Here is a 25826-nt window from a genome sequence, read left to right on the forward strand (position 1 = left end):
GAAGGGGTTCGCCCCAGTGTTCCTGGCTGGATTGGCAGCATATTGCGCCACAGCACCTTGTAAACCATTACATGGTGCTTAAGGATTAGGTCTTATATCTTAAAATTCGCCCCACTCCTTGCAGTAATAATACGTGGCGCTTTGTATCTTTTGGGAAAAAAGGCGCTTATAAATACGGTTATTGTTATGGAAATTTTGTCTTATTATTTTGAATGGAATTCTAAATTTATCTCTGATTGTTGTCCAAAATTTCCTGTTTTATGTCTACAAAGTGAGCAAGAGATATTCATGCATGATACTTGGTTTTATTTTGAGCAGAAGGTTCAGGATGCGATGAAGGAGCATGCCATCGCTGTGCGTGACCCGCCCCCAGTTCAGTCAGTGTCGGTAACTTCACACAGGACAACACTGGACACCAAGAATATCTGGCGTCAGATATACTCCAGTCCAGATCTGTTCAACACGTGAGTTTCTTACCACAGGCTTTTTTCGAAACCCTGGCATGGACTCCAGCTCTGGGCGTTGTTATGATTGCTTTGCTTTGTTTGTTTTCACAGTTCTTGTTTATATATTTTTCGTAAGGATTTCATATTATAAATGCTATGATGATGCCTCTTTTGGAATAGCGCTATATAAGCACTTACTATTATTATTACTCTGTTTGATTTTGGAAACACTGTGCAAAGTTTACACTGCTTCAAAATTGACATTTGAGCACAAACCAGAGCCAAGCCAATGTATGTAAAACGGCCCCAAATGCTCATTCTAGTTGGACATGTAGTTCCTGCCTGTTCCAAGATCAAGACGGGTCTCACTGAGAGACTTTTATGTAAATTGAGACCTTTACACAAGCTTGATGTGGAACATTCCTCTTCTTAAATAAAAAAAAAATTATAAGACTAGCTTTTCAGCTAAACAATTGCAGCTACATTTTCCAGTCATGTTTTGATTTCTTTCCTCTAAGCAGTTCAAGCGCAGAAGACGACATTGCTGTCACTGACTTTGAGGAGAAAGATACCGACAATGTAACCCTGGGTACTAGCTCGAGGGCGAGCAGCGCCCTTGCTTCCTCAAGACGTCGTAAGAAAGATGAAGAAGAGGAGTATACGTACACCAACGCGATGCAGATGCTGGGTCTTGAAGATGATGACAGCAGTCAACAAGACCCTACGATGATCCAAGGAGGTTATCTTTCTTACCTTCATCTGAGACATCTAAGAATCAGAGACTTGCAGAGAACAGTGAGTACTTTGAAATTGGTTTTAAAGTTGTCAGTGATGAAATAAGTTGTCAGTGATGAAATCTATCATACACGTAGATGTATATTCCACAAAAGTTTTGTTCCCATCGAACCTTTTCTTCTGCTGCCACGCAGAAATTTACTGTGACTGGTGTTGGTGTAATTCTACAGTGTATTCCGACTTGGCTTGCATAGCATTTCACAGCGCGGAGCTGTTCCCATTGGACTTTTTAACAGCCCTGTACAGTTACCATGGCTACGGTAAAGCTACCTTTCTTTTAAATAACCTACATTACCATATAATTTACATCATGTTCGGCTCATGACAAGATCAACTTCTGAAACCAAGACGCTCCAGAGTCATTTAGAACAACCACATCAGTTGATTTTTTAGACTTTCAGCGTGGCCAGTGGCTCCTAACTGTTTCAGACGTTGAAATTTCCATGTACTTATTTCAATAAATTTGGTTGGCACAATTCTGGAGTGTCTATCTGAAACGGGTGTTAGAATCAAAGACTTGAAGAGTACAGTTGTCAATCTAGCCAGGAGCATTATTCATAATTTTGCTTTAAAGGGAAGGTACACGTTTGGGAATTGTCAAAGACCAGTCTTCTCACTTGGTGTAACCCCTCATAAGCATAAAATAACAAGCCTGTGAAAATTTGGGCTCAATCAGTCATCGAAGTTGCGAGAAAATGATGAAAGAAAAAACACCCTTGTTGGACGAATTTGTGTGCTTTCAGATAAGAATAAAAGACTTCTTGCTAGAAGTCTTTTATTATTTTAGTGAGAAATTACCTCTTTCTCAAAAACTACGTTACTTCAGAGGGAGTCGTTTCCCACAATGTTTAACACTATCAACAGCTCTCCAATGCTCGTTACCAAGTCAGTTTTTAAGTTTTATATTTGTTTTGAGTAACTACCAAACGTGTACCTTCCCTTTAAATGCAACTAATCTATAGTAGAGTTTAACCATTATGATCAGTATCCATGTAAATTGTATTTTATTCTTCGAGTGAGACTTCTTCTTACTTCCCATCAGTGTCTGAGTGTCTTGAACTACTTCCGATCTGTGGAACGATCTCTGACAATCAATGACGGTGGACTGTCTCTAGAAGGAAAACAGCAGAAGCGTGTCAGGTAATGACCTCTCAATCCAATAGAATAGACCCTATGCAATGTACAGCGTCAGTCAAAATGAAGTTGACTGAGATTTATGATTTCAAAACAAAACAATAACTGACACTCAAAACCCCAGTGAAGCACATATTTAAAACAATCATTCTCTCCTGCTTATCTTAACAAAAAAATGAAACAAATTGATAGTTTCTTAGAGAAGTTTAGCCTGTTTTACAGAAAGCTTTCATGTTTGTAGCTGTCATGGAATGTTAATGCTAGACTGAATCTAAACATCTTAGTAATAAGTAGCAAAGGGCATAAAATGCTTACTTTTGTTTTGTCAAGTAACATATCTACTTCAGAAACCATAGCTTTTGAACTTTGGTTGTCTTTGAAGCCGAGTTCTTGCATCAGGTGTGTCATCATTGACAGACATAGCACACTAGAAGTATTCAATATTATTATTATTATTGTTACTCACCATACTCACCATGTTTTGGTTTTTACATTGAAAGCAGTAAGCAGAATCATAAGCAGGGACTCAACGATGGTGGGCTCGGAGGAGGAGGCGGTCTTGGTAGCCATGGTTACCTTCACTATACACCAGCTGAATTCAAGTAAGTACTCCAAACTGCTCAAAGCCTCAAGCGGGGCCCAATTTCAAAGTGCTGCTAAAGCAGGAAATATTGCGTAAAGACTTTCTGCTAAGCAGAAATCAGCAGGATACCAGTCACAAATTGTACATGTGACATGGTGGTTTGGCTGGTAACCTTATTCTGGTAAGCAAAATTTTGTTCCGCTTGGTAACTTGTTCTGCTTAAGCAGCTCTATGAAATTGAGCCAATAATAGATAATACATTAAGTTGACTTATAAGTAGTAAAGAAATTCTCAGTGTTTTTTTTTTACAAAACCTGCCTTTATAAACAAAATAACTTTTTTGTTTTCAGAATCAGTGAGTCTGATTTTATGGAGTTCTCTGAAGTTGAGAATCATGATGATTTCTACTCTGTTGATGAAGGGAGAGTACACGTTCAGGATCAGCGTGGGTACTACGTCATCTACCAAGCAGCATTAGATGATTTCAAGTAAGTACTACCCTCGCCCCTCTTGAACCCACCCAATTGTGATTTTTAAAAAGAGACACAAAAAATGAATGGTTTGATGTATCAAAAGCCCCTCTAAATTATGTCTTTGGTCTCGCCCCCCCTCCCCCCACCCCCCAAAAAGGAAATGTTTAGTTGCCAAAGTACATTTTGATAAAATAGAATTAGCTATAGACCGTATTGAAGAACCCCTTTTTGCTATGAAAAGTCGCCTTCTTGTAGGTCAAACCGTCTGCGCGTCCAAACGCGTACATCATCGAAGCCACAGCATGCAACATTCCGGTTTGATTTCTTTGGCACATGCACGCACATCACGCACGCACACGCACGCACACGCACAGACGCCATCTTGTAGGTGAGATATTTGAGCTGCGTGATGTCATATTCAATACGGTCTATTGCAAACAACTTACCAACCACAAGGATTGATCTATGGTATAAAGTTGTGTTGTCATAATTAGCCTTGGAGAAAGACTTGAAACGTCATGCCATTAAAGGGAAGGTACACGTTTGGTAATTGTCGAAGACCAGTCTTCTCACTTGGTGTATCCCATCATAACCATAAAATAACAAGCCTGTGAAAATTTGGGCTCAATTGGTCATCGAAGTTGCGACAAGATGATGAAAGAAAAAACACCCTTGTTGGACGAATCTGTGTGCTTTCAGATAAGAATAAAAGACTTCTAGCTAGAAGTCTTTTATTATTTTAGTGAGAAATTACCTCTTTCTCAAAAACTACGTTACTTCAGAGGGATTCGATTCCCACAATGGTTTATACTATCAACAGCTCTCCAATGTTCGTTACCATGTCAGTTTTTAAGTTTATATTTGTTATGAGTAATTACCAATCGTGTACCTTCCCTCTAACTATTTTTTGCAATGTACATTTTGATACATTCTTTCCATTGGGTTTGAAGTAGTATCGTTATTAAGTTCACTTATTTGAGAGCCCTTCACAACCAGAATAAAGAAAATGAAAAATGAAAGTTGAATGTTTCATATGACCAAGTGATTACAACGTCAATAAAGGAAGGGACAAGTTGAGGTCAGATATTTCGGGTCATCACTAATTGAATTGATGTTAATTCATTTCTTTCAGGAAATTGGAAAAGGACCTGTTATTGGTGGCCACCACTTACATTGAGAAAGACAGAGAAAATAGAAGCCGTAAAACAGGATTAGGGAAAAGCAGCTCACAAGGGCGTAAGAGACAGGTACTTTAGTTAATTTATAGCACTACAAACAGGTGCAACAGCCTAGAAGCCATTTTGGTGTTTGTTATTGTGCATTATTGAATATGTTGGAAATTATATAAATTTAGGGTACAATTATGACCTGTATTTTTTGGGTTGCCATTGTTAAAACGAATAAACATCTAAAGACAGTGGACACTATTGGTAATTACTCAAAATAATTGTTAGCATAAAACCTTACTTGGTTACAAGTAATGGGGAGAGGTTGATAGTATAAATCATTGTGAGAAACGGCTCCCTCTGAAGTAACATAGTTTTCGAGAAAGAAGTAATTTTCCACAAATTTGATTTCAAGACCTCAGAATTAAATTTTGAGATCTCGAAATCAACCATCTAAAAGCACACAACTTCGTGTGACAAGGGTGTTTTTTTCTTTTATTATTATCTCGCAACTTCGACCACCAATTGAGCTCAAATTTTCATAGGTTTGTTATTTTATGCATATGTTGAGATACACCAAGTGAGAAGATTGGTCTTTGACAATTATCAATAGTGTCCACTGCCTTTAAACAACAGGAGGAAGTTGGAGTTAGATGAAACATGATTGAGTGTATCTCTAAAGAACAACTGCTTGTCATAATTAGAGTAATGTGATTTATAATTTGTGTATGACTGCTGCATGTGGAACTCCCATCCAATTCAATTAAATGGAATGGTACATGAAAGGATTAATCCAGATCACTTTGTATTAATGTTTCAGAGCCAGGCAGCAGGAGATGTTGACTTACCTAGCTATGGTCATCAGCAGGTGGATCGATTTGCCGTCCTTTTAGACTTATGGGCCAATGAGACGGCATTCCTAGAGAGTAAACGACAGGTTTGTAGTAAATTTCCTTTTTTTTGCCGTTTTTCTTTAAATATTGTTCTAAAAGGAGTTGGTTTTACAAATAGTTTGTGCAGTTTGGTATATCAATGAAGTTTGACTAAAATTCCTCCTCCATAAGAAAAAGGGAAAGAAAAAAGGTTGGTAGTAATTCATTTATTTGAGCCGCATCCAACATGAAGGGTATGGTCATAGATTGGTTGTTGCCTTTGATTTGTGGAACAAGCTGTCGTGTGCCATCAGGGAAGTGGTGTATACTGTGCCACCTTCATCTAACTCAAAACTCACCTATTTTCCAGCTTATGAACTGTTTGTTTTAATTCATTTTCCTCTATTTCTTTTGTTTAATTCTCTTGTTGATTGGGAGGTGCTGTGTTTCTTTTAGTGTGCTATAAGGACCCATATTGTTGTATAAAATGAAAATGATCTAGTGGGTGTGATATCATCATGTTGTCCGCAGCCGGGATCCTTGGCAGTGTCTCCAATCTTCCCTGTCCTTTATGCAGGCAGCCAACTCTGTTAGTGGTCTCTGCCCCAGCATCTCTCATCAAGACACTGACATAGCTCAACCTCTGTCTTCCCCTTAGCTTCACCCCATGAGTCGGTTCCTACAGCACCAGTCGGCTTGCAGGCAGCTCGGGGTGCCTGTCTTCCCTTTCCTCTATGCAGGCAGCCAACTCTGTTAGTGGTCTCTGCCCCAGCATCTCTCATCAAGACACTGACATAGCTCAACCTCTGTCTTCCCCTTAGCTTCACCCCATGAGTCGGTTCCCACAGCACCAGTCGGCTTGCAGGCAGCTCGGGGTGCCTGTCTTCCCTGTCCTTTATGCAGGCAGCCAACTATGTTAGTGGTCTCTGCCCCAGCATCTCTCATCAAGACACTGACATAGCTCAACCTCTGTCTTCCCCTTAGCTTCACCCCATGAGTCGGTTCCCACAGCACCAGTCGGCTTGCAGGCAGCTCGGGGTGCCTGTCTTCCCTTTCCTCTATGCAGGCAGCCAACTCTGTTAGTGGTCTCTGCCCCAGCATCTCTCATCAAGACACTGACATAGCTCAACCTCTGTCTTCCCCTTAGCTTCACCCCATGAGTCGGTTCCCACAGCACCAGTCGGCTTGCAGGCAGCTCGGGGTGCCTGTCTTCCCTGTCCTTTATGCAGGCAGCCAACTCTGTTTAGTGGTCTCTGCCCCAGCATCTCTCATCAAGACACTGACATAGCTCAACCTCTGTCTTCCCCTTAGCTTCACCCCATGAGTCGGTTCCCACAGCACCAGTCGGCTTGCAGGCAGCTCGGGGTGCCTGTCTTCCCTTTCCTCTATGCAGGCAGCCAACTCTGTTAGTGGTCTCTGCCCCAGCATCTCTTATCAAGACACTGACATAGCTCAACCTCTGTCTTCCCCTTAGCTTCACCCCATGAGTCGGTTCCCACAGCACCAGTCGGCTTGCAGGCAGCTCAGGGTGCCTGTCTTCCCTTGCCTCTATGCAGGCAGCCAACTCTGTTATGGTCTCTGCCCCACCATCTCTCCTCAGGACACCGACATAGCTCAACCTCTGTCTTCCAGATATAGACCTTTATCATGCTGTCACCATCTTGGTCATGTTCCATGTTTCCAATAACCGTAATGAATACTAACATTCATTGTGTATGGCACCAGATTATTATTTCGCCCAGCCTCAGTTTGGTTACAATGAGTTGGAATGAGGTAAAATCAAGAAGACCACACCGTGATAAAGGTCTAATAAACTAACTGATGACATTTTCTTTCATTATCTTTCAGTTGTTTGACGTCTACTTAGAGGCCTATCAACACGTTTTTGACATGCATGAGAAACGCTCCCTGGCTCAGGTCATTACTAACGTAGCTTATCAACGACCCCGGTTTGACCTGAAGGCAGACTACTTTGTGCGTACGTATCGGGCGGAGTGCCGCTGCTTACGTCTTCACTGCAGCTTGGTCAAGTCGGTGCTAGACCAACAGGTAAAGAAATCAATCTTTAAAATTCTGAGGTTTTGTAGGGCTAGGAGCTAATTTTTTGTCTGTCACCCCTGAACAAAGAAATTGAAAAAAAATCAACTGCCTACATTAGGGCTAAATAGATCCAGAAGTTGTCAGATTCAAGTCCCGCTCTAGCATTTTATTTCATTTATTAGCAAGGGCAAATCGAGTCCAAACTTTTATGGGGTGGCTCAAATCTGTCCGTGATGGAGCTTGCTGGCCCTTGTTGCCCTCCCCCCTGCTACATAATAATAATAATAATAATAATAATAATAATAATAATAATAATAATAATAATAATAATAATAATAACTTCGTAAGATTTGGCAGGTAAAAGTAGTCCCCGTGGTGGTTGGAGCACTTGGCACCATTCCCAAAGCACTGGGGAAACATCTAGATGAAATAGGGACAAATGTGAGGGTAGATCTATTACAGAAGGCAGCGCTTTTGGGAACAGCGAGGATCCTGAGAAAGACCCTTGAGATCTAAGGCTACGGGACGTAGCCCGGCTCGAGGAGTTACCGGCACAAAGGAAAATGAGATCTTTCTTTTGCATGCTGTGATAAAATGAAATAATAATAATAATAATAATAATAATAATAATAATAATAATAATAATAATAATAATAATAATAATAATAATAATAATAATAATATGAATAATAATAATAATAAACCGTTCTTATAAAGCGCATTACACACAGAGTCCCAATGCGCTGTACAAAGTCAAAAAAGAAAAACAAACAAAATTATATAGACTTTAACAAGTGAGTTTTGAGAAGGCTCTTGAATAAATCCAGAGTTTGTGCGTCTTTGATGTGACGGGGGAGTTTGTTCCAAAGAGTAAGGGAAGACGTAGAAAATGCACGTTTGCCGTAAGACTTAGTTGAGGCAGATGAACAGGCAAGTAGAGATTGTGATTGGGAGCGGAGATTTATAGAAGGCTGTTATTTGTAAATAAGTTCTGACAAATAAGTAGGTGCGTTGCCATGGATAGAGCTACATGATATACACTGTGCTTTCTATGATGTAAAATCTTCTGTTGGATCAGAAGTATTATTAATAATACTACATTTGTAGGGCGCATTATGAATCACAGATTCCTCAATGGGTCTAAAATGAAAATGAACCCTTCTAACCGTTTTAAATCAAATCAACCGCAAACATATGTTGAAATGATATCAAATGAAGTTGTTTTCATTATTAGAATTTCAGACCTTTAATGTCTTCGTGGTGAAAACAAAAGTTGTATTTTTTCTCAACATATAAAGATCTGTTTCTCTAGCATTAAGGAGTCTGTTCCCAAAAGCCCCTTAAAATATATAACTCCAGGGGTTTCTAGAGGGTGGAAAGGCCATCATGTCAACATACATACTAGATTGTAGATCCTATTATTAGACCTTTAAGCCAGCAATGACTCTCACCCCTGATTATATTTCCACACCTGTTTTTTTCTTTTTAATAGATCAGTGATCAGAGAGAGTATATTCAGAAGGTCTGTCGAGATGGCAGTGACCATCAAGTTGGGATGCCGTTTAAGATCATCCCTAAACAGCCAGTCTCCATCAACCTCAGCAGGTAATGCATCCTGATTGCATTGCAACCGCTTCTTTCAAAAATTTCACATAAAGTGTATCAAACACATTTTTACACCATTTTAAACTTGGGTTTAGAGATCTGATTTTGTCCCCATTTTGGCAGGATTCTATCTCTAGCTCCCTGGCACAACATGCAGTGCACTCACATGCACCTATATCCTGTCCGCTTTTTTTGGAAGTCAAAATTTTGCACAAACATGCACAATAGATTTGACTCCCAAAAGGATGGAAATTGTAGATGTCATCATTGTTCGGAGGAGTGTTCCGTGTTGTGTACAGGGTCTATACAACTCGATAGAGAAAATCAATAAAAAGAAACGCTACAGGTATGCAGATGTCAGATGTCAGATGTAACGCACACGTTTTCGTCCAATGATCTGCCTCCGTTTGGTCTCAGGGATAGCGCTTTTTGCGAGTGTGAGGTCTAGTGGAAAATGATAACATCACAAACTGCATTTGATTTTTTGAGCCCCTCTGTAAGCATTATTGTTGATTGAGAGAGGCTCAGGTTGGAAAGAATGAACATTGATCAACATTTACTTAATTCGACTCTTTATTTTGTTGTTGTGTGATTCGTAGGTCAGCTTTGCAGTATGTCTATTTGTTGGAGTTTCATCCCAGTCTAGCCCTGGCTAGTAGAATACCACAGGCTCTAACACATGTATTCAATGTAAGTAATGATAATGATAATAATAATGACATTTTATATAGCTCATGAACATGCTGCTGGGTGCTTAACAATTTCAGAAAAAAACTATAACAATCCATACAGTTTTAAAACCTTAGAGAAAATACAGTCAATATAATAATAATAATAATAATAATAATAATAATAATAATAATAATAATAATAATAATAATAATAATAATAATAATAATAATAATAATAATAATAATAATAATAATAATAATAATAATAATAATAATAATAATAATAATAATAATAATAATAATAATAATAATAAGACATTTGTAAAGCGCCTAATGCAAAAAGCCTCTAAGTGCATAAAGAAAACAATAAAATAAACAATGAGAGAAAGATACAAAATACAAATAAGCAAATTACAAAAAGCAGCTTCAAACAAATGAGTTTTCAACAGGGACTTGCCTGGCGAATATGCACAGGAAGACAATTGAAAAAGATCTGTGGCCATAAAAAATGGAAGAAGCTCTAGTAGTTGAAAGCAACGACTGCTGAGATGACCGTAAAGTCCAAGTAGGGGAATAATGATGAACAAGTTCAGATAAATAAGCAGGAGATTGACATATTTGAGTCTTGAAAGTTAACAGAAGAATTTTGTAAATAGGATATTGTAGTAGAACTCCTTCTCTTTATTTTACAGTGAGAGTATCAAACATTATTTAAACCTTTACTTATTGTGTTGAAGTGTGTAAGGTTAAGGTCAGATATTACTTTGGTGTGATAAAGTTTATTTGAATGATTTTAGGAATTAGTGCAGGTCCGTCAAGCCTGCATTGTTACAGAGAGTAGTCGCAACTGAAAGTGTGTAAAAAAAGGTTTAGGTCGGGTATTTCTTCGTTGTGATAGAGTTCTTTCTATTTTTCAGGAATTAGTGCAGGTCCATCAACCCTGCAATGTTACAGAGAGTAGTTAGAACTGAAAGTCTTTAAGGTTTAGGTGAGGCTTGACATCGTTGTGATAGAGTTCTTTCCTATTTTCAGGAATTAGTGCAGGTCCATCAGCCCCGCAATGTTACAGAGACTATTTTGATAGAGAAGAAGATCTTGGAGATTGCTCAGAGGGAGTGGGATCATCTTCAGCCGATTGGTAGCACCTTCTCCAATCAGATACAGAGAGATGTAAGTATATCTAAATTGCTTCAAATCGACAATTAAAGACACTGGACACTATTGCTAATTGTCAAAGACCAGTCTTCTTACTTAGTGAATCTCAACATATGCATAAAATAACAAACCTGTGAAAATTTGAGCTCCATTGGTCGTCGGAGTTGCGAGATGACTATGAAAGATCGGTCAAGTTGGTCTTTGAAAAGCGTTTGTAACTGTTTGTTATAAAATGCATATAGTTAGAAAGATGTTGTAAAAGTAGAATACAATGATCCACACACATTTGCCATGATATTGTGTGGTTTTCCTTTTACTTGTCGAACTAACACGGTCGGCCATTTGTGGGAGTCAAAATTTGACTCCCACAAATGGCCGACTGTGTTTGTCGACGAGGTAAAAGGAAAACCATGCAATTTCAAAGGATACTTGTGTGGATCATTATATTCTACTTTTTAAATATCTTTCTAATCATATGCATTTTATAACAAACGGTTACAAACGCTTTTCAAAGACCAACTCGACCGATCCAAGGCAACGTGTTCCTTTAAGGTGTATGCCTACATTTTGTATAGGATTAAAACATGTATGTTCCCTTTAAAGACAGTGGACACTATTAGTTATTGTCAAAGACTAGCCTTCACACTCGGTGTATCTCAACATATGCATAAAATAACAAACCTGTGAAAATTTGAGCTCAATCGGTCATCGAACTTGCGAGATAATAATGAAAAAAAACCACTCTTGTCACACGAAGTTGTGTGCGTTTTCGATGGTTGATTTCGAGACCTCATGTTCTAAATCTGAGGTCTTGAAATCAAATTTGGTGAAAATTACTTCTTTCTCGAAAACTATGGCACTTCAGAGGGAGCCGTTTCTCATAATGTTTTATACTTTCCACCTCTTCCCATTACTCGTTACCAAGTAAGGTTTGATGCTAATAATTATTTTGAGTAATTACCAATAGTGTCCACTGCCTTTAAGAGTACAATACCCAGAGCCTGACTAATACTCACATTGCCAATAATCATTATTCTGTTACTTCAGTTGTTTGCAGATGTTTTTGCGGAGGATCCTTCCTTCATATGTGACATCGGCCAATCACAGATGACCTCTCTGGATGCTGCAGCTGGACGGAGGACCCCTAAGGAACGAAAAGCCGACTTACTCAAGATATGGTCAAGACTTCTTGAGGTAACTTTGAATGATGCTGCCATTTCATCCGTGGACATATTGCTAATGCAAAGCTTTAAAAAAAAACAAGCTGTATCGGGATATGTTAATAACTAGTTCTTATACCATGTATATATAGTGCATCTCACAATCTCAATGCAGAAGACCGATCCATTAAGCTCCGCCCCATTGCGTATTGACCAATCACAACGCAGCGAAGGTCCGACAAATAAAGTTTGACATGCATGCGTGTATGCTTGGCGCGCGCGGCAGAGTTGTGCAAAAAGGCACTGGAGAGGCTCACGTGTTCTTGCTCACATGTGCGTCGTGGGCGGAGCCTAATGGATCGGTCTGTTTCAGTGTCTCAATGCGCTTTACATTCGTGCCCTGGTCATTTGGCCAATAACATTCCATGAATCTTTCTCAGCTCCCTGGGGAGTATACAGCTCTGAGCTGCCTGGAGCTCTGGATACCTTGGGAGGTACCCATTTATACCCCTGGGCGAGTTGCTCAAGGACACAAGTATCACAAATCCTACTTAAAGGCAGTGGACACCTCAAAATAATAATCAGCATAAAACCTCACTTGGTAACGAGTAATAGTGACGTAGTTTTCAAGAAAGAAGTAATTTTCCACGAATTTGACTTCGAGACCTCAGATTTAGAATCTAGAGGTCTCGAAGTCAAGCATCTGAAATCGCACAACTTCATGTGACATAGTTATCTTGCAACTCCGACGACCAATCAAGCTCAAATTTTCACAGGTTTGTTATTTTATGCATATGTTGAGATACACCAAGTGAGAAGACTGGTCTTTGACAACTACCAATAGTGTCCAGTGTCTTTAACTACACTGTCTTTTGATTTGATTATTTTTACCTGCAGACCGTAACTCTAAGACATCGGCTCGTTGAAACCGCTGGTGAAACAGAACTTCTCTCAAAGGTATGTTTACATGTTATAAATTAGCAACGTTAACTACACCATTTTACACAGATGTTGAGGTTGTTCTGAATGTTGAATCATAAATAATTAGATAATAATTAGGTACTGGACAAATAATTGAGCATCAAGGAGCAAGATTGGGTGACGACTTCTTATATAATTTTTAATTTAAATTACGCATGTATGGTCTTTTTGCCTGCAAGAGTGTGGCGGGGACCCCAGGAATGCTTCCCCATTATGATCTGAGGAGAAGACGACCACCGACGAAAGTCGATTGATGATGATGATGATGTAGTGAAAGCCACTAGCTTTAAAGGAACATATGCCTTGGATCGGTTGAGTTGGTCTTTGAAAAGTGTTTGTAACCGTTTGTTATAAAATGCATATGATGAGAAAGATGTTTTAAAAGTAGAATATAATGATCTACACAAGTATCACTCGAAATTGCGTGGTTTTCCTTTTACCTCGTCGAATAACACGGTCGGCCATTTATGGGCCGACCGTGTTAGTTCGCAAAGTTCGAGACAAATTTGTGTGGATCATTGTATTCTACTGTTAAATCATCTTTATAGCCGTGTGCATTTTATAACAAACGGTTACAAACGCTTTTCAAAGACCAACTCGACCAATCCAAGGCAACGTTTAATTCAATGCTCATTTGTATTATTCTCTCTTACAGCTGTACAGAGATCAAGCGGGTGAGATGGGATTTGATGCGTGTCATCTATTCCTGAGATGCGTTCAATTTGAGTTTGCATCTCACAAGGAGAACGCTGACCAACCACCTCCTCTATTTATCACTGCGCTCCATGAGGATGATACCAACGTGGACCGGTAATAATAATAATCATAAATAAGGGAATCAATGTGTGGTGAAGAGGTTTTCAACTAACGGTTTAATCCCAACGAGGCCTGGTTCTTGATAATTTTACCGAGACGAAGTAGAGGTAAACTATTCAGAACCAGATAAAGGCCCTCCGCCGCCCTCGGGTAAACAACTCCTTATAAGGGAATGCTGTGCGCGTCGCGCGTATCGCATGATGTGGCACAACTGTCCCGGCCGTTGCTCTCAACCAATAGGAATGAAGAAACTGTCTTATAAGAACAGGTGCAAGCTCGCGTGTCACGCCCCTGTTTCAACACTTTTTACCGGTCATAAACAAAGGTTTATACACACCCACGTGACGCGCTCTCAACCAATAGGAATAGCGAAACTGTCCGAGGTATTTATAAATAGAGATTTGTCATGCGCGATGTCCACAAAAATGATCAACCGCGCATTACATCAAGAAGTATTACAAACAAAAGATAAAAAAGTACTGACAAATACTACGTAAGAAATTTACTCACAGGCACAATTCATTAAAAGCAAGATTTGAAAGAATAGTCTTTAATGGAGTGAGAGTGTTGAATGGCAGATGGCAGTTCATTCCAGGTAGTAAATTTTACTGACTAAATCAAATTTTGGGGGATAAAAAATCTTTTTACATTTCAAAATGTGTTTCTATACAATAAAATTTACATGTGAAGGTTTCATTTTAAAAGGTGATAGTGTGTTTGAGGTATCGCCAACAATCCGGAGTGAATATGTTGACACACAAAGAAGAATTCCTATTAGGGATACACACATTGTGTTTGCTAAGCAGGGATCCTAAAAGGAGTAATATTGTTTTGCTTATCTTGATTTCAAGTTTAATGCTATTAAAGAATAGTTGTAGAAATCTTCCTGACTTGTTACTTCTTTGGTTTTGTATTTTAGATATGTGCCGTCCAGTTTATTTCTGTCTATTCATGAATTGGATGAGAAGCATGTTGGACAGTTCAGCTTCAGGAGTAAAGATGGGTTTCTTAAGGTAAGAGTGGCTTGCAGTTTAACGTGTTGGCCCTTTACCAGCACGTTAATCTGAAGGGTTGTTCGTCAAATCCCTTTCTAGTTTACTTGTCTTTGTTCAACCAAATATCATTTAAAATTTACCCATTAAGTTTTACCTTGTTTTGTTTTTTCGTTATTTGATACCTTTAAACCTTACAGACACTGGACACCTTTGATAATTGTCAAAGACCAGTCATCTCACTCGGTGTATCTCAACATACGTGTATGCATAAAATAACAAACCTGTGAAAATTTGAACTCAATTGGTCATCAAAGTTGCGAGAGAATAATGGAAGAAAAAACACCCTTGTCACACAAGTTGTGTGCTTTCTGATGCTTGAATTTGAGACCTCAGCTGAGGTCTCGAATTCAATTCAAACATTTTAGTGAGAAACTACTTCTTTCTCATTTCATTTTTTAGTTTCCCAGGTAAAAATGCAAAGTACAGAAAATAAGAACGGTAAAGAAAACATATACATACAAATAGAAGAGCGAACAAACCAAAAAGTAGCACACCTGATGGGTTTTTAAAAAGTAAACTAAATTACTATCGAAAAAAACTTCTCCAAAACTATGTTACTTCAGAGGGAGCCGTTTCTCACAATGTTTTATATTATCAACAGCTCTCTATTGTTCGTTATCAAGTAAGTTTTTATGCTAACAATTATTTTGAGTAGTTACCAATAGTGTCCAGTGGCTGTCAGTGAAATATTTTCATAATTAGTTGTTGTGTCTGTTTCTAGATGATGAAAGGAACTGCTCTAGATAACCTACAAGTGATTCTAATGGCCCAGGTCATCCATAAGAATGCCTTGCTTGCTGCTGTACAACAGAGTAGTGTCTGCTCCTTCTTTAAGGAAGATGGGCAAGACGACGGCCCGAAAGCAAGGTATGTAGAGAAGATGCTGGCTCAGTAGTAATAATAATGTTACATAGCTTTTCACAGAATAGTGTCTGCTCCTTCTTTAAGGAAGATGGTCAAGATGCTGGCTCAATAACAATTATAATAATATTAGTATTATTATTATTATTATTATTATTATTTCATTTGCCATAACAGTACAAAACATAATACATTGACATTATACCCCAAGATGGGCAAGGGACAACAAAAGCAAATACATACTATGATCCGTAGATCTGTTGCCGCACATCTGGGGTACACAATACAATTAATATAGATTTAACGTAATATACATGTAGTACACAAAGCATTAAAAAACAGATAAATATACAACCAATAGCAAATAATAAATAATAAGAATACAAAATAAATTAAAATAAATAAGTAGAAATAACGATAAGGTAAGGATAAACAATAAAAGAATATGAAGTTCCTACTCTCAAAATTGTCCTGGGGCCTTTTTCAAACGGGGGCTTGGACTCTTATCTCCGGCTTGGGCTCCGCGCGCTGTGATTCACAGTGAAAATGCACCAAGTAAGAACAGGCCTTCAGGCCTGTACATTTTTGGAGCAGCATGAACAGTGCACGAGGTGGTGGTTTGAACATCAGAGGGCGCCTGGAGTCGGAGCCCAAGCCGAGGTCAACATACTTCAAAGCACTATTGCAGGACTTTTTTAACTTTACCCGAATATTAATATCTTCCTTTATCTGGACAGCGGGAGGAAGTCCCCAACGACGGACTCTCGCAGCGAGAGGAGTTCGGTACTTACTACCCAGAGTGCTAACCCAATGGCAACCACTGCCTCCGTTATCTTTGCTGCTAAGCTCAAGTCATCCATGGAGAGCCACAAGAGATCACCAGAATCGTTTGTTTCTCTGCAGCTAGAAAAGGTACCTCATCATATGGTTTAAATCATTGGTACTGATTGGCAGCAAATTGCACAACAGCACCTTGTAAACCATAACATGGTGCTATGTAAAAGGATTAGGTCTCATAATTCAAATGTAGTCCCACATACCTTGCAGGAAAATACTGTATGTAAAAGCGCCTTGAGCGTCATTGAGTGATGAATATGCACGCTATATAGTATTAAAGCCACTATTAGTATTACCTCGCCATTTGTGTTTAAAAGGTTGTGTTACCTTTTTGTACAGGACAAAACACAAGCGTCCACATGTTAACACTAAACTTAATGTACATAGCTTAAAGATTATGATAGTAGAAAGCTTCTCTTAAAATATTACTTGCTTGGTGCAGAAATTTTAGAAATTAGTAAAACGATTTCATTACAATAATTTGTGTCTCGTATTGTAGCATGTACAACAGATGTAGGCCTCTCTCCTGAATACATTTCTCTGTGATTTTCACGAATTCATTTATAATAATAACAAATTCTTATATACATGTAGCGCATTTCACAATAAACCGTATGAATGCGCTTTACATTAGTCCCCTGGTCACTGGGCCAATAACATCCCTTTAATCTTTTTCAGCTCCCATTAGGGAGTATACAGCCCCGAGCTGTCGTGGCGCTCCGAAAGCTTTTCATTCACAATATCAACCTCTACCCTCGCAGGTACCCATTTATCAGTTTATACCCCTGGGTGAATAGAAGCAATTGTAGTAAAGTATCTTGCTCAAGGACACAAGTGTAACGACCGGGATTCGAACCCACACTCCGGTGACTTAGCACCGGAACTTGAATTCGATGCTCTTAACCACTCGGCCGCAACACTCTTTCATGGCAATTAGAGGGAGGAAGCACAAATTGTCCACGAAGCAGCTCTATGGGATTAGGTCCTGGTCATAGTTTGTCTAATGCGGTATTAATTTGTTTTCCCATTGTAGACGCCATCACGGGATGTGATGCTGAATGCTTACTTGACTAAGAAAGCTGGTCTAGGTACAATCATGAAGAATCCAGAAGAGGTCGAGAAACTCAAACGGTAAATAGCTCATTGTTAATGTTAGTGGTCTCTGGGAACCCATTGACGGAATTAGGGATAAGGGCAGGAGAAGAACTTCATTCGTAGACCAGCTGAAGAAGGACGCAACACAACAGGAAACATCTGAGCTTAGGACGCTGATGGACTGGGAAGCGTGGAAGACGACCATCAGAGTTTCCCGAAAAGGCGTCGGCTGAAGACATCCTCTCGCTCAACTGGTTTTCATCAAATAAAGATCCATGTTGTGTTGACATAAGTTATCAACCATCCTGGCGATGACTATAGTAGCAAGCTAGTCAAAACATTGAGACCAAAAAAGAACTCACTCCATGTTTGTGAAGTTAATAGTTACTTAGAGCTAAAGTAGTAGTCCTTGCTTATTTTCTATCTCTCCTCCCAAGGTAGTAGATAACAAAGCAGGACAGTTTCTTTCAGAACTGAGAAGTCTCTGCGGTAGTAGAATATAAAGGCAAGACAGTTATCTGAAGAACAAAATCTACCTGGCAAGTTTCAGCGTGGACATAACTACTTTAGTAATTAGGATTGGAAACTTTGCATGGTGGAAATACGATATGGAAAGGTTTGCGGTAACACCATGTAATGACTATCTCTAATGAGTTGGGGTGGTGCTGCATTACCAATCCACCTCCACAGTACTTAAGCAGCATGCAGTATCAGAGTCCAGCTTTCTCCAGAAGACGATCAGAGCATACTGATCGAAACGTTGAGTTGAAACCAACGTTTTTTTTTAGAACCACCCCAACTCATTAGATATAGTCATTACATGGTGTTACCGCAAACCTTTCTATACTTCAGTAATGTCTCAAAAGCACCAGCAATGAAATTTTCACAGGATAGATAGATTTATTGTATGTATACATTTATATAGAATAAGAATCAAATGGTTCTAAAAACCAGAGATTCATGTACACTTTGTAAATTACTTACTAGTGTAAATTATATGGACTTTTGTCTTGGACTTTGTAATTTTAAGACACATACATGTATACATTGGATATATCCAAATTTGTATGGACTGTGTCCAGTCTGCGACTTTTTATGTAGTTTGTATTGTTTGTAATTTGCTGTAACTGTTATGGAATTTTTGTGCCATCTCCATCCGAGGATGTTCGAAGGCGCAAAAGAAATGCAATAAATTGTGTATAATTTGTTTTTAAAGTTCGTAATAATGTACATCCAATTGATGTATTTTTTATGCGTTCAATTGTTTATAATTGCTAATTTACATATCTGCTTTCTCATTTTGTCAAATAATCTTAATATTTTTAAATAATTGTATATTGAATAATGTTTTTATATGGAGCTGGCCAACTGTTGTACTTACCTTTTGAGGATGATTAAAGTGTTTTTAACTGTATTGAATTGAATTAAATTATTATAATTTAATCTTTATGTATTGTCAATCCACAGGAATCTTATCGCTGATTTTTGTCGTCGTTTTATGCGTCGGATGACCCAGTACTCTTTGCGAGGTCAGATCATCGCTTACTTGAACAATATGATGACACTTCTAGAGAACTTCCCTACTATACGCAATGGTAACTTTGTCATTGGTTTAGCCAACGAGAAGAAAACACCAATGGATGACAAGAAAGGATTAGAAACAAATCCAAGGTAAAAGAAATAAGCAAAATTAGATCTGGCAATGCCTTTTGTTGTTGTTGATGTTTTTTTTTATGCAAAAGTTTTTTCTCGAACAAAACAAAAAAACACAAATTTTGTACAAGAAGGGTTTTTTCCTTCTTTAGTTATTCTCTTGCAACTTCGATGACTAATTGAGTCCAAATTTTCACAGAGTTTTCACTCATGGGGTGACAGGTCTTTTTCTTCAGCCGTGCCACGCATCTGGAACTCTCTACCGCTTAATCTTAGATCTTGTCTTTGTACCGCAAAATTCAAATCACTTCTCAAAACTTATCTTATGTCGCAGGTTTTCAAGGACTACTTTTGTTGTGTCTGTTTTTCTTTCTTTTTGTTTTGTTTTGGTTTTAATGCGCCTTGAACACCCTGAAAGGTGGATATGTGCGCATTACAAGTCTTATTATTATTATTATTATTGTTATTATTGTTAATATTATTATTATTATTAGAGTTGTTATTTTATAATGTTGGGAAACACCAAGTGCAAGTGTTACTGGTCTTTGACAAATTACCAAAGGTGTCCAGTGCCTTCATGTCACATAATTAACAAGTCTTCTTCTAACTGCTTTTCAATAAGTACTGTAGCCAAATCAAACCTGCTGAGTTTGGTGTTTTCAATGACTAAGGGTACTATAGCCAAATCAAACCTGCTGAGTTTGGTGTTTCCAATCTGAAAATTTCTTTAGGATTCTAGAAGATTCAGATCAGAGCCCATTTTCATAGAGATGCTTAAGCGCAATAAGTAGCTAAGCACAACAAAATTATGCTTACCAGAATGAGGGTACCACTCAAACTTACCATGTCAAATGTACAATTTGTGACTGGTATCCTGCTCGATTCTGCTTAGCAGAAAATTGTTAAGCAATATTTTCTGCTGAAGCAGCTCTATGCAATTGGGCCCAGAGTAGTCACAGTGTACATTGAGCTTCGATGACAGGTTAACCATAAGCCAACTTCTTATTTATGATCCACAGAGACCTTAAGAAACGTCCAAGACGTCTTCTATCGCCGGACGGTACTACGTTCCTCAACCTGTGGTTCCTGCCCCATCACACCGAGGTACTCCACATGTTCAAGACCCTGGACGAAGACACCTGTGTAAGGGCGCTAACCCAGTGCTTGCGAATCATCGGCTCACTTCATGATATGCTGCAGTATCTCTGTGCACACTCCAAGCTGGGCTGCTCGCATGCAAGGTCTGTTCAAAGTTTCTTTTTTTGATGAAGGATTTTCTGTCGGCTTTATCTCAAAAGTTACAATTCTTAATTTCCGATAGACTGTGCCAGAGCTGTGCATTGAGAGCAAATGCGATATGTGGAAGTGTCGTGGTCGAGCGGTTAAGAGCACCAAATTCAAACTCTGGTGTTTCTGATCAGAAGAGTGTGGGTTTGAATCCCCAGCCGTGACACTTGTGTCCTTAAGCAAGACACTTAGCCATTGCTTCGTCAGTTGGATGGGACGTAAAGCTGTTGGTCCCATGTGTTGTGTAACGCATGTAAAAGAACCCAATGCACTTTTCGAAAAGAGAAGTGTATCGCGTCAGTGTTCCTGGCTGTGGCTGCTGTATGCGCCGTAGAACCTTGTAAACCCTTATAAGGTGCTAAATAATTGGGTCTCAAAATTCATCGCTGCAATAACCCTTCTTTCTGAAAGTTTGTATATACTATATATATATTTTGTGTTTTCTTTGACTAGACTCGGGACTCGCAAAATGGAATATGTGACGGCAGACTGGGGAGGCACTGAAGGGATCGCTGCTGAGCTTAGAGAGATCCAGAAGCAGATTAACCACTTGGATAATCCCACCAATCCTCAACAGGTAGGAGGGGGGAAAAAAACCTTTAAAACACTGCCCTGCAAGGTGATCAACAGGGCTCAGTTTCATAGAGCTGCTTAAACAGACAACATTGCTTAACAAATTTCTGCTTAGCAGAAATGAGCAGGATACCAGACACACACTACACAAGTGACATGTTATTTTGGCTGATAACCTTATTCTGGTAAGCATAATTTTGTTGTGCTTAGCTTACTTTTGAAATTTAATCAGCTGTATGAATTTGGACATGGTTGGTTAAGTTCGTGTCGCTACTCTTTCATTCTTGGTACTGCAAAGGGTCAAAATTGCATGAACACTCACTGGCTGTACGCACGTGCTGATTGCTTTTTACATTGAGTACCGGTATGTGTTGATTATGTAAATGCATAATTTAGTGCCATATGTAAGTTTAAACACTCCCCCAATCAGAATGGATAAACTGTACAGGGTATTTATGAAACTAAATCAGGATGTCATTTAATATATTATTGAAAATAAAAATGGGCATTTATCATGCGCTGGTACCCATCTTAAGACGCTCATGGCGCAGTGACTCATTACAAAAAGGGAAAGTTATGCAATACTCATTGGGTGAATCTTGAGGGAAGTTTTGAACAAAGATAGTGATGGAGAAAGTTGGTTCCGGTAAGTCGTTCCATAATGAAGGGGCAGCAGAAGTAAACGATCTTTAACCCCCCATGATGGAAGGCCAGGGGTTTCCTCAAAAGATGTTTCCTCAAAAGATGTTTCCTCATAAAATGTTTGTTATTGGAGCACATAGTCTGGCAGTTTGAAAGATGAGGTCGGAGTCCTTTTGAAAGATAAGAGCCTTCAAAAAATTCTTCTTTTGTTTGAATCTTCCTAAATCAGGTTGCTGACTTCCTGTGTCTAAGACGAGACGTCTTATTCCTAGAGTACGATTCGACGATGAGACACTCATTGAGAGAGACGTTCCTCTCCATGGGGAACCTAGCTGCCTATCACAGCAGCTCAGATAGTATTATATTCTCCCTTACTGGGTTGAGTAACGTCCAGACCCCGAGCCTCTTCAATGCTTACCTGCCGGTACCGGAACCACTACAGCCCAGAGACTGGAAGGCTAGTGAGATCTTCCCATGGAGGGCACATCTTGGGAGGTGAGTCCTAAGGGTCATGTCACAGGAGGCAATTTTTAGGCAACCAGTTAAAGGAACACGTTGCCATGGATCGGAAGAGTTAGTCTATACAAAGTATTTGTAACCATTTGTTATAAAATGCATATGGTTAGAAAGAGGTTTTTAAAAGTAGAATACAATGATCCACACATACATGCTTCGAAATTGGGTGGTTTTCCTTTTACCTCGTCGACAAACACGGTCGGCCACTTTTTGGGAGTCAAAGTTTTTGATAAATGGCCGACCGTGTTAGTTTTCAAAGTAAAACGAAAACCACGCAATTTCGAGGCAAATTTGTGTAGATCATTGTATTCTACTTTTACAATATCTTTTTAACCATATGCATTTTATAACAAATGGTTGCAAACACTTCTCAAAGACCAACTCGTCCGATCCAAGGCAACGTGTTCCTAAAGGCAAGAAGAGAATCCATTCATATTTGAATGTTCTCATAACTTTCTTCGGAATTGTAAGACATTGTTTGATAAGTTACTCATGTGCACTGCAGTTAGCTACCTCCAAGTTGCCTGTAAAAGTTGCCCTGTGTGACACACGTGGCAATTTACAGTCAATTGAGGCCTTAAAAATGGATGGAGGGTGCAATGAATTTGCCAAACAGTTCGTTAAGAAATGAATTACGCTGTTTTGAAAAAACTAACATAAAGTGTGAGAGGGTATTACTGTTTATCTTTATTCACTTAGTTTTGGTCTTAAATTTTGTTGAGGGTAGGATTGAAAGCGTCTTAAAAAGTTTTAAGCTTTACTTTTTTGCAGTGTGCAGATACACTGTAAGGGAGCAATGAATAGTACTAGTAGATAAACGCCAGTGTATATTCATTTGTCGACTACAATGTTGCGCTTTTTATCTCTCGTTTCAAACTGTATCCATCCATTTTTCTTTCTTTTTTTATCACATAGACGAGGGCCGTTTCCACATCGATTCTTGCGCTGGCAGCAGATTGAAGACAACATGCAGCTCAGCATGTCTGCACTGAGAGATGTAGACAGGTAAGGATCAGAAGTAAAATAACTTCACTCCCACCTCAGTCCACAAGGACCATCAGACAAGTAGACACTCTCTTGAACTTTAAACCAAACTGAAAACTCACTTGTTCACTCAAATACAGCTTTAGTATCATCATTATTAGTAGAGTCCTTTTTTCTCTGCGCCAGGAGTGTCTTTCTGACAGATTTGGCACTTTACAAATATCCATTAATATTATTATTATTATTATTATTATTAAATCAATCAATCAATCAATCGACCGCAGAGACAGCAAGGGTCCGTCGCGCCGATCTCCTGTGTCCACGTCCTACAGCCTCATGCCACATGTGGTCGATTTCGCTAGGCCGGCCAAGTTGTTGGGCCCAGGATGGTCGAGGGCGGCCTCTGGGTGCTAGGCCTGCCCTTGAGTTGATTTATTTATTTATTTATTTCCTTTTTTTACCCAGGGTGAGCCAAATCAGTAAAAAAAACTGGTTTCCATTTGGGCCCTGCGAACAAACTAACATGTTAAAAGTAAACATAAAATCACATGATAAAATTACGATATAAAAATTACGTAAAATATTTAAGAATGTTACGGGAAATTAATAGCAATATAAACAAAACAAAAGAGTAAAAAATAATACAAGAGTAAATTTGATAAAACTGTCACTTGCGATACTTAGAGCTTTTTTAGCTGGGATATTATTAATGACGTTAGGCAAAACCAACAAGTGTTACAAGAATAAGGTTACCCGCCAAAATGCAATTCTCGTAGAGAAGACTAGTATACATAACACAGGGATGAGATTGTTCAGACTTTTGGCTTATTTCAGACCTTTTATGTCGGCCTGGTGAAGAAAATCGGACAATATTTATTTCCACAAATAAATAAATCCTGCTCATTGGTCTACTTCTCCGGTGCTTTGGATACTGTTCCCAAAAGCTCCTTGGAATCTATAACCCCAGGGGTTACCAAACGGTAAAAATTGCATCATTTCAACATACCTTTGAATTTGTGTCCAAGTTTAAGACTTTTTTGTTAGTAATGACTCTCGCCCCTTATAACATGTCTCAAAAACCCAGCGCAAGTGCTTTGAGATAACATGCTACTTTAGAACTGATTATTATTTATATCATTCTAGTGCAATCATACTCCATGTATTCAGCATGAATTGACTTGAGTATACACTGCTTACACATATCTGTGTAAAGGTAAAATCAAAAGTAACATTCTTTATCGCAGATGCAAATTTATTATCTATTATATCGTTGCGGTACCCGCTGCTATAGGATTCGAACTGCCTCTAGCTAGCCGGCAATCTCGGTGGTCTAGTTTGTAAGACACTGTTCTATAATTGCAAGGGTCGTGGGTTCGAATCCCACCGAGTAAAATGCCTCTGATTTCTTTCACAGGACTCTGGAAAGTACTGAGTATACAGTGCTAATAGTAATAATAATAATAATACAAGGGATTTATAAAACGCTCTAACTAACGGGGGAAAGTACCACAGCGCTGTCAAACAAAATAAACAAAGAGCAAAGAATAAATAAAAGCAAGCAAATCAGTTGAACAGGTGGGTTTTGAGAGATTTCTTGAAGGCTGCTAGTGAGCTAGAGTAGCGGATGCTGTGAGGTAAATCATTCCAGAGTTTGGGGGCAGCAGCGTGGAAGGGTAAAACCAAAGTTAACACTCTTATCCCGATGCAAATTTAACATCTATTATGAATTGACGTGTTTTTCCCTCTAGACATGTTGCTCATGGTGAGATCTTGGGAGTCTCTCTACTCATGGAAGACGTCTTACAGAGCGGTCAGCAAGATATCAGTATGGTACCAGACGATAGCGATGACGAAGGAGAGAATCCTAAAGTGGCTGGTCAAGGCAAGAGCCCCATGAGGTCCAGACCTCGCAGTGCTGCTAGCATCAAGTCAGTCTCGTCACGACCAGGCAGTGGTGTCGGAGGGAAGGAATCGGGGAAAGATGGTAGGTCTTCTGGTCCATTGTGATCTTGTAATAAACAGGGTCAAATTTCATAGAGCTGCAAAAAAGCCACAGTGAATCTTCCGACAGGCAAAACTTTAATGGAACTCACAAAAAAGAAAACATAAAACCCCCACATTTTGTAGGAATTGCAGGTGTGGACTAGTCTAGGCCAATGTCAAAACTTGTTCGGCTAGTTTACAGGCCTAACAGTCTAACACAAAGTCTAGCCATACTGTGATTTACCAATTTCATGATTAATTGGACCCTGAAACCTTGTTTTGCATAAAACTGTTTTGCACATACCAACGATGAGACGGGCAATGAAGAGATGTAGAGCTGCTCAAGCAGAAAATACTGCTTAAAAAATCATTGCCTAGCAATAATGAGCAGGATACAAGTCACAAATTGACATGGTATTTTGGGCTGCTAACCTGACTCTGGT

The 25826-nt window shown here is 39.0% G+C and overlaps 1 protein-coding gene across 4 annotated transcripts in view; it reads left to right on the forward strand.

Annotated features, from left to right (window-relative positions):
* The window catches only part of LOC117306826, a 55130-nt gene that overhangs the window by 13151 nt on the left and 16153 nt on the right, over positions 1-25826 (forward strand). For 3 of the 4 annotated variants that reach the window (XM_033791358.1, XM_033791360.1, XM_033791361.1), the window contains exons 12-35: positions 319-464; positions 968-1241; positions 2284-2381; positions 2876-2977; positions 3309-3446; positions 4564-4678; positions 5418-5534; positions 7318-7518; positions 9002-9114; positions 9714-9804; positions 10818-10955; positions 11988-12134; positions 12998-13057; positions 13737-13891; positions 14817-14910; positions 15674-15819; positions 16551-16725; positions 17684-17781; positions 19213-19416; positions 20418-20639; positions 21139-21262; positions 22130-22395; positions 23332-23421; positions 25149-25384. In XM_033791358.1, coding sequence (XP_033647249.1) covers positions 319-464; positions 968-1241; positions 2284-2381; positions 2876-2977; positions 3309-3446; positions 4564-4678; positions 5418-5534; positions 7318-7518; positions 9002-9114; positions 9714-9804; positions 10818-10955; positions 11988-12134; positions 12998-13057; positions 13737-13891; positions 14817-14910; positions 15674-15819; positions 16551-16725; positions 17684-17781; positions 19213-19416; positions 20418-20639; positions 21139-21262; positions 22130-22395; positions 23332-23421; positions 25149-25384 — 3550 coding nt within the window. The remainder of the gene's footprint in view (positions 1-318; positions 465-967; positions 1242-2283; positions 2382-2875; positions 2978-3308; positions 3447-4563; positions 4679-5417; positions 5535-7317; positions 7519-9001; positions 9115-9713; positions 9805-10817; positions 10956-11987; positions 12135-12997; positions 13058-13736; positions 13892-14816; positions 14911-15673; positions 15820-16550; positions 16726-17683; positions 17782-19212; positions 19417-20417; positions 20640-21138; positions 21263-22129; positions 22396-23331; positions 23422-25148; positions 25385-25826) is intronic. The other variant, XM_033791359.1, reaches the window with a different exon arrangement.

This window comes from Asterias rubens, chromosome 2, assembly GCF_902459465.1.
Source record: "Asterias rubens chromosome 2, eAstRub1.3, whole genome shotgun sequence".
NCBI lineage: Eukaryota > Metazoa > Echinodermata > Asteroidea > Forcipulatida > Asteriidae > Asterias > Asterias rubens.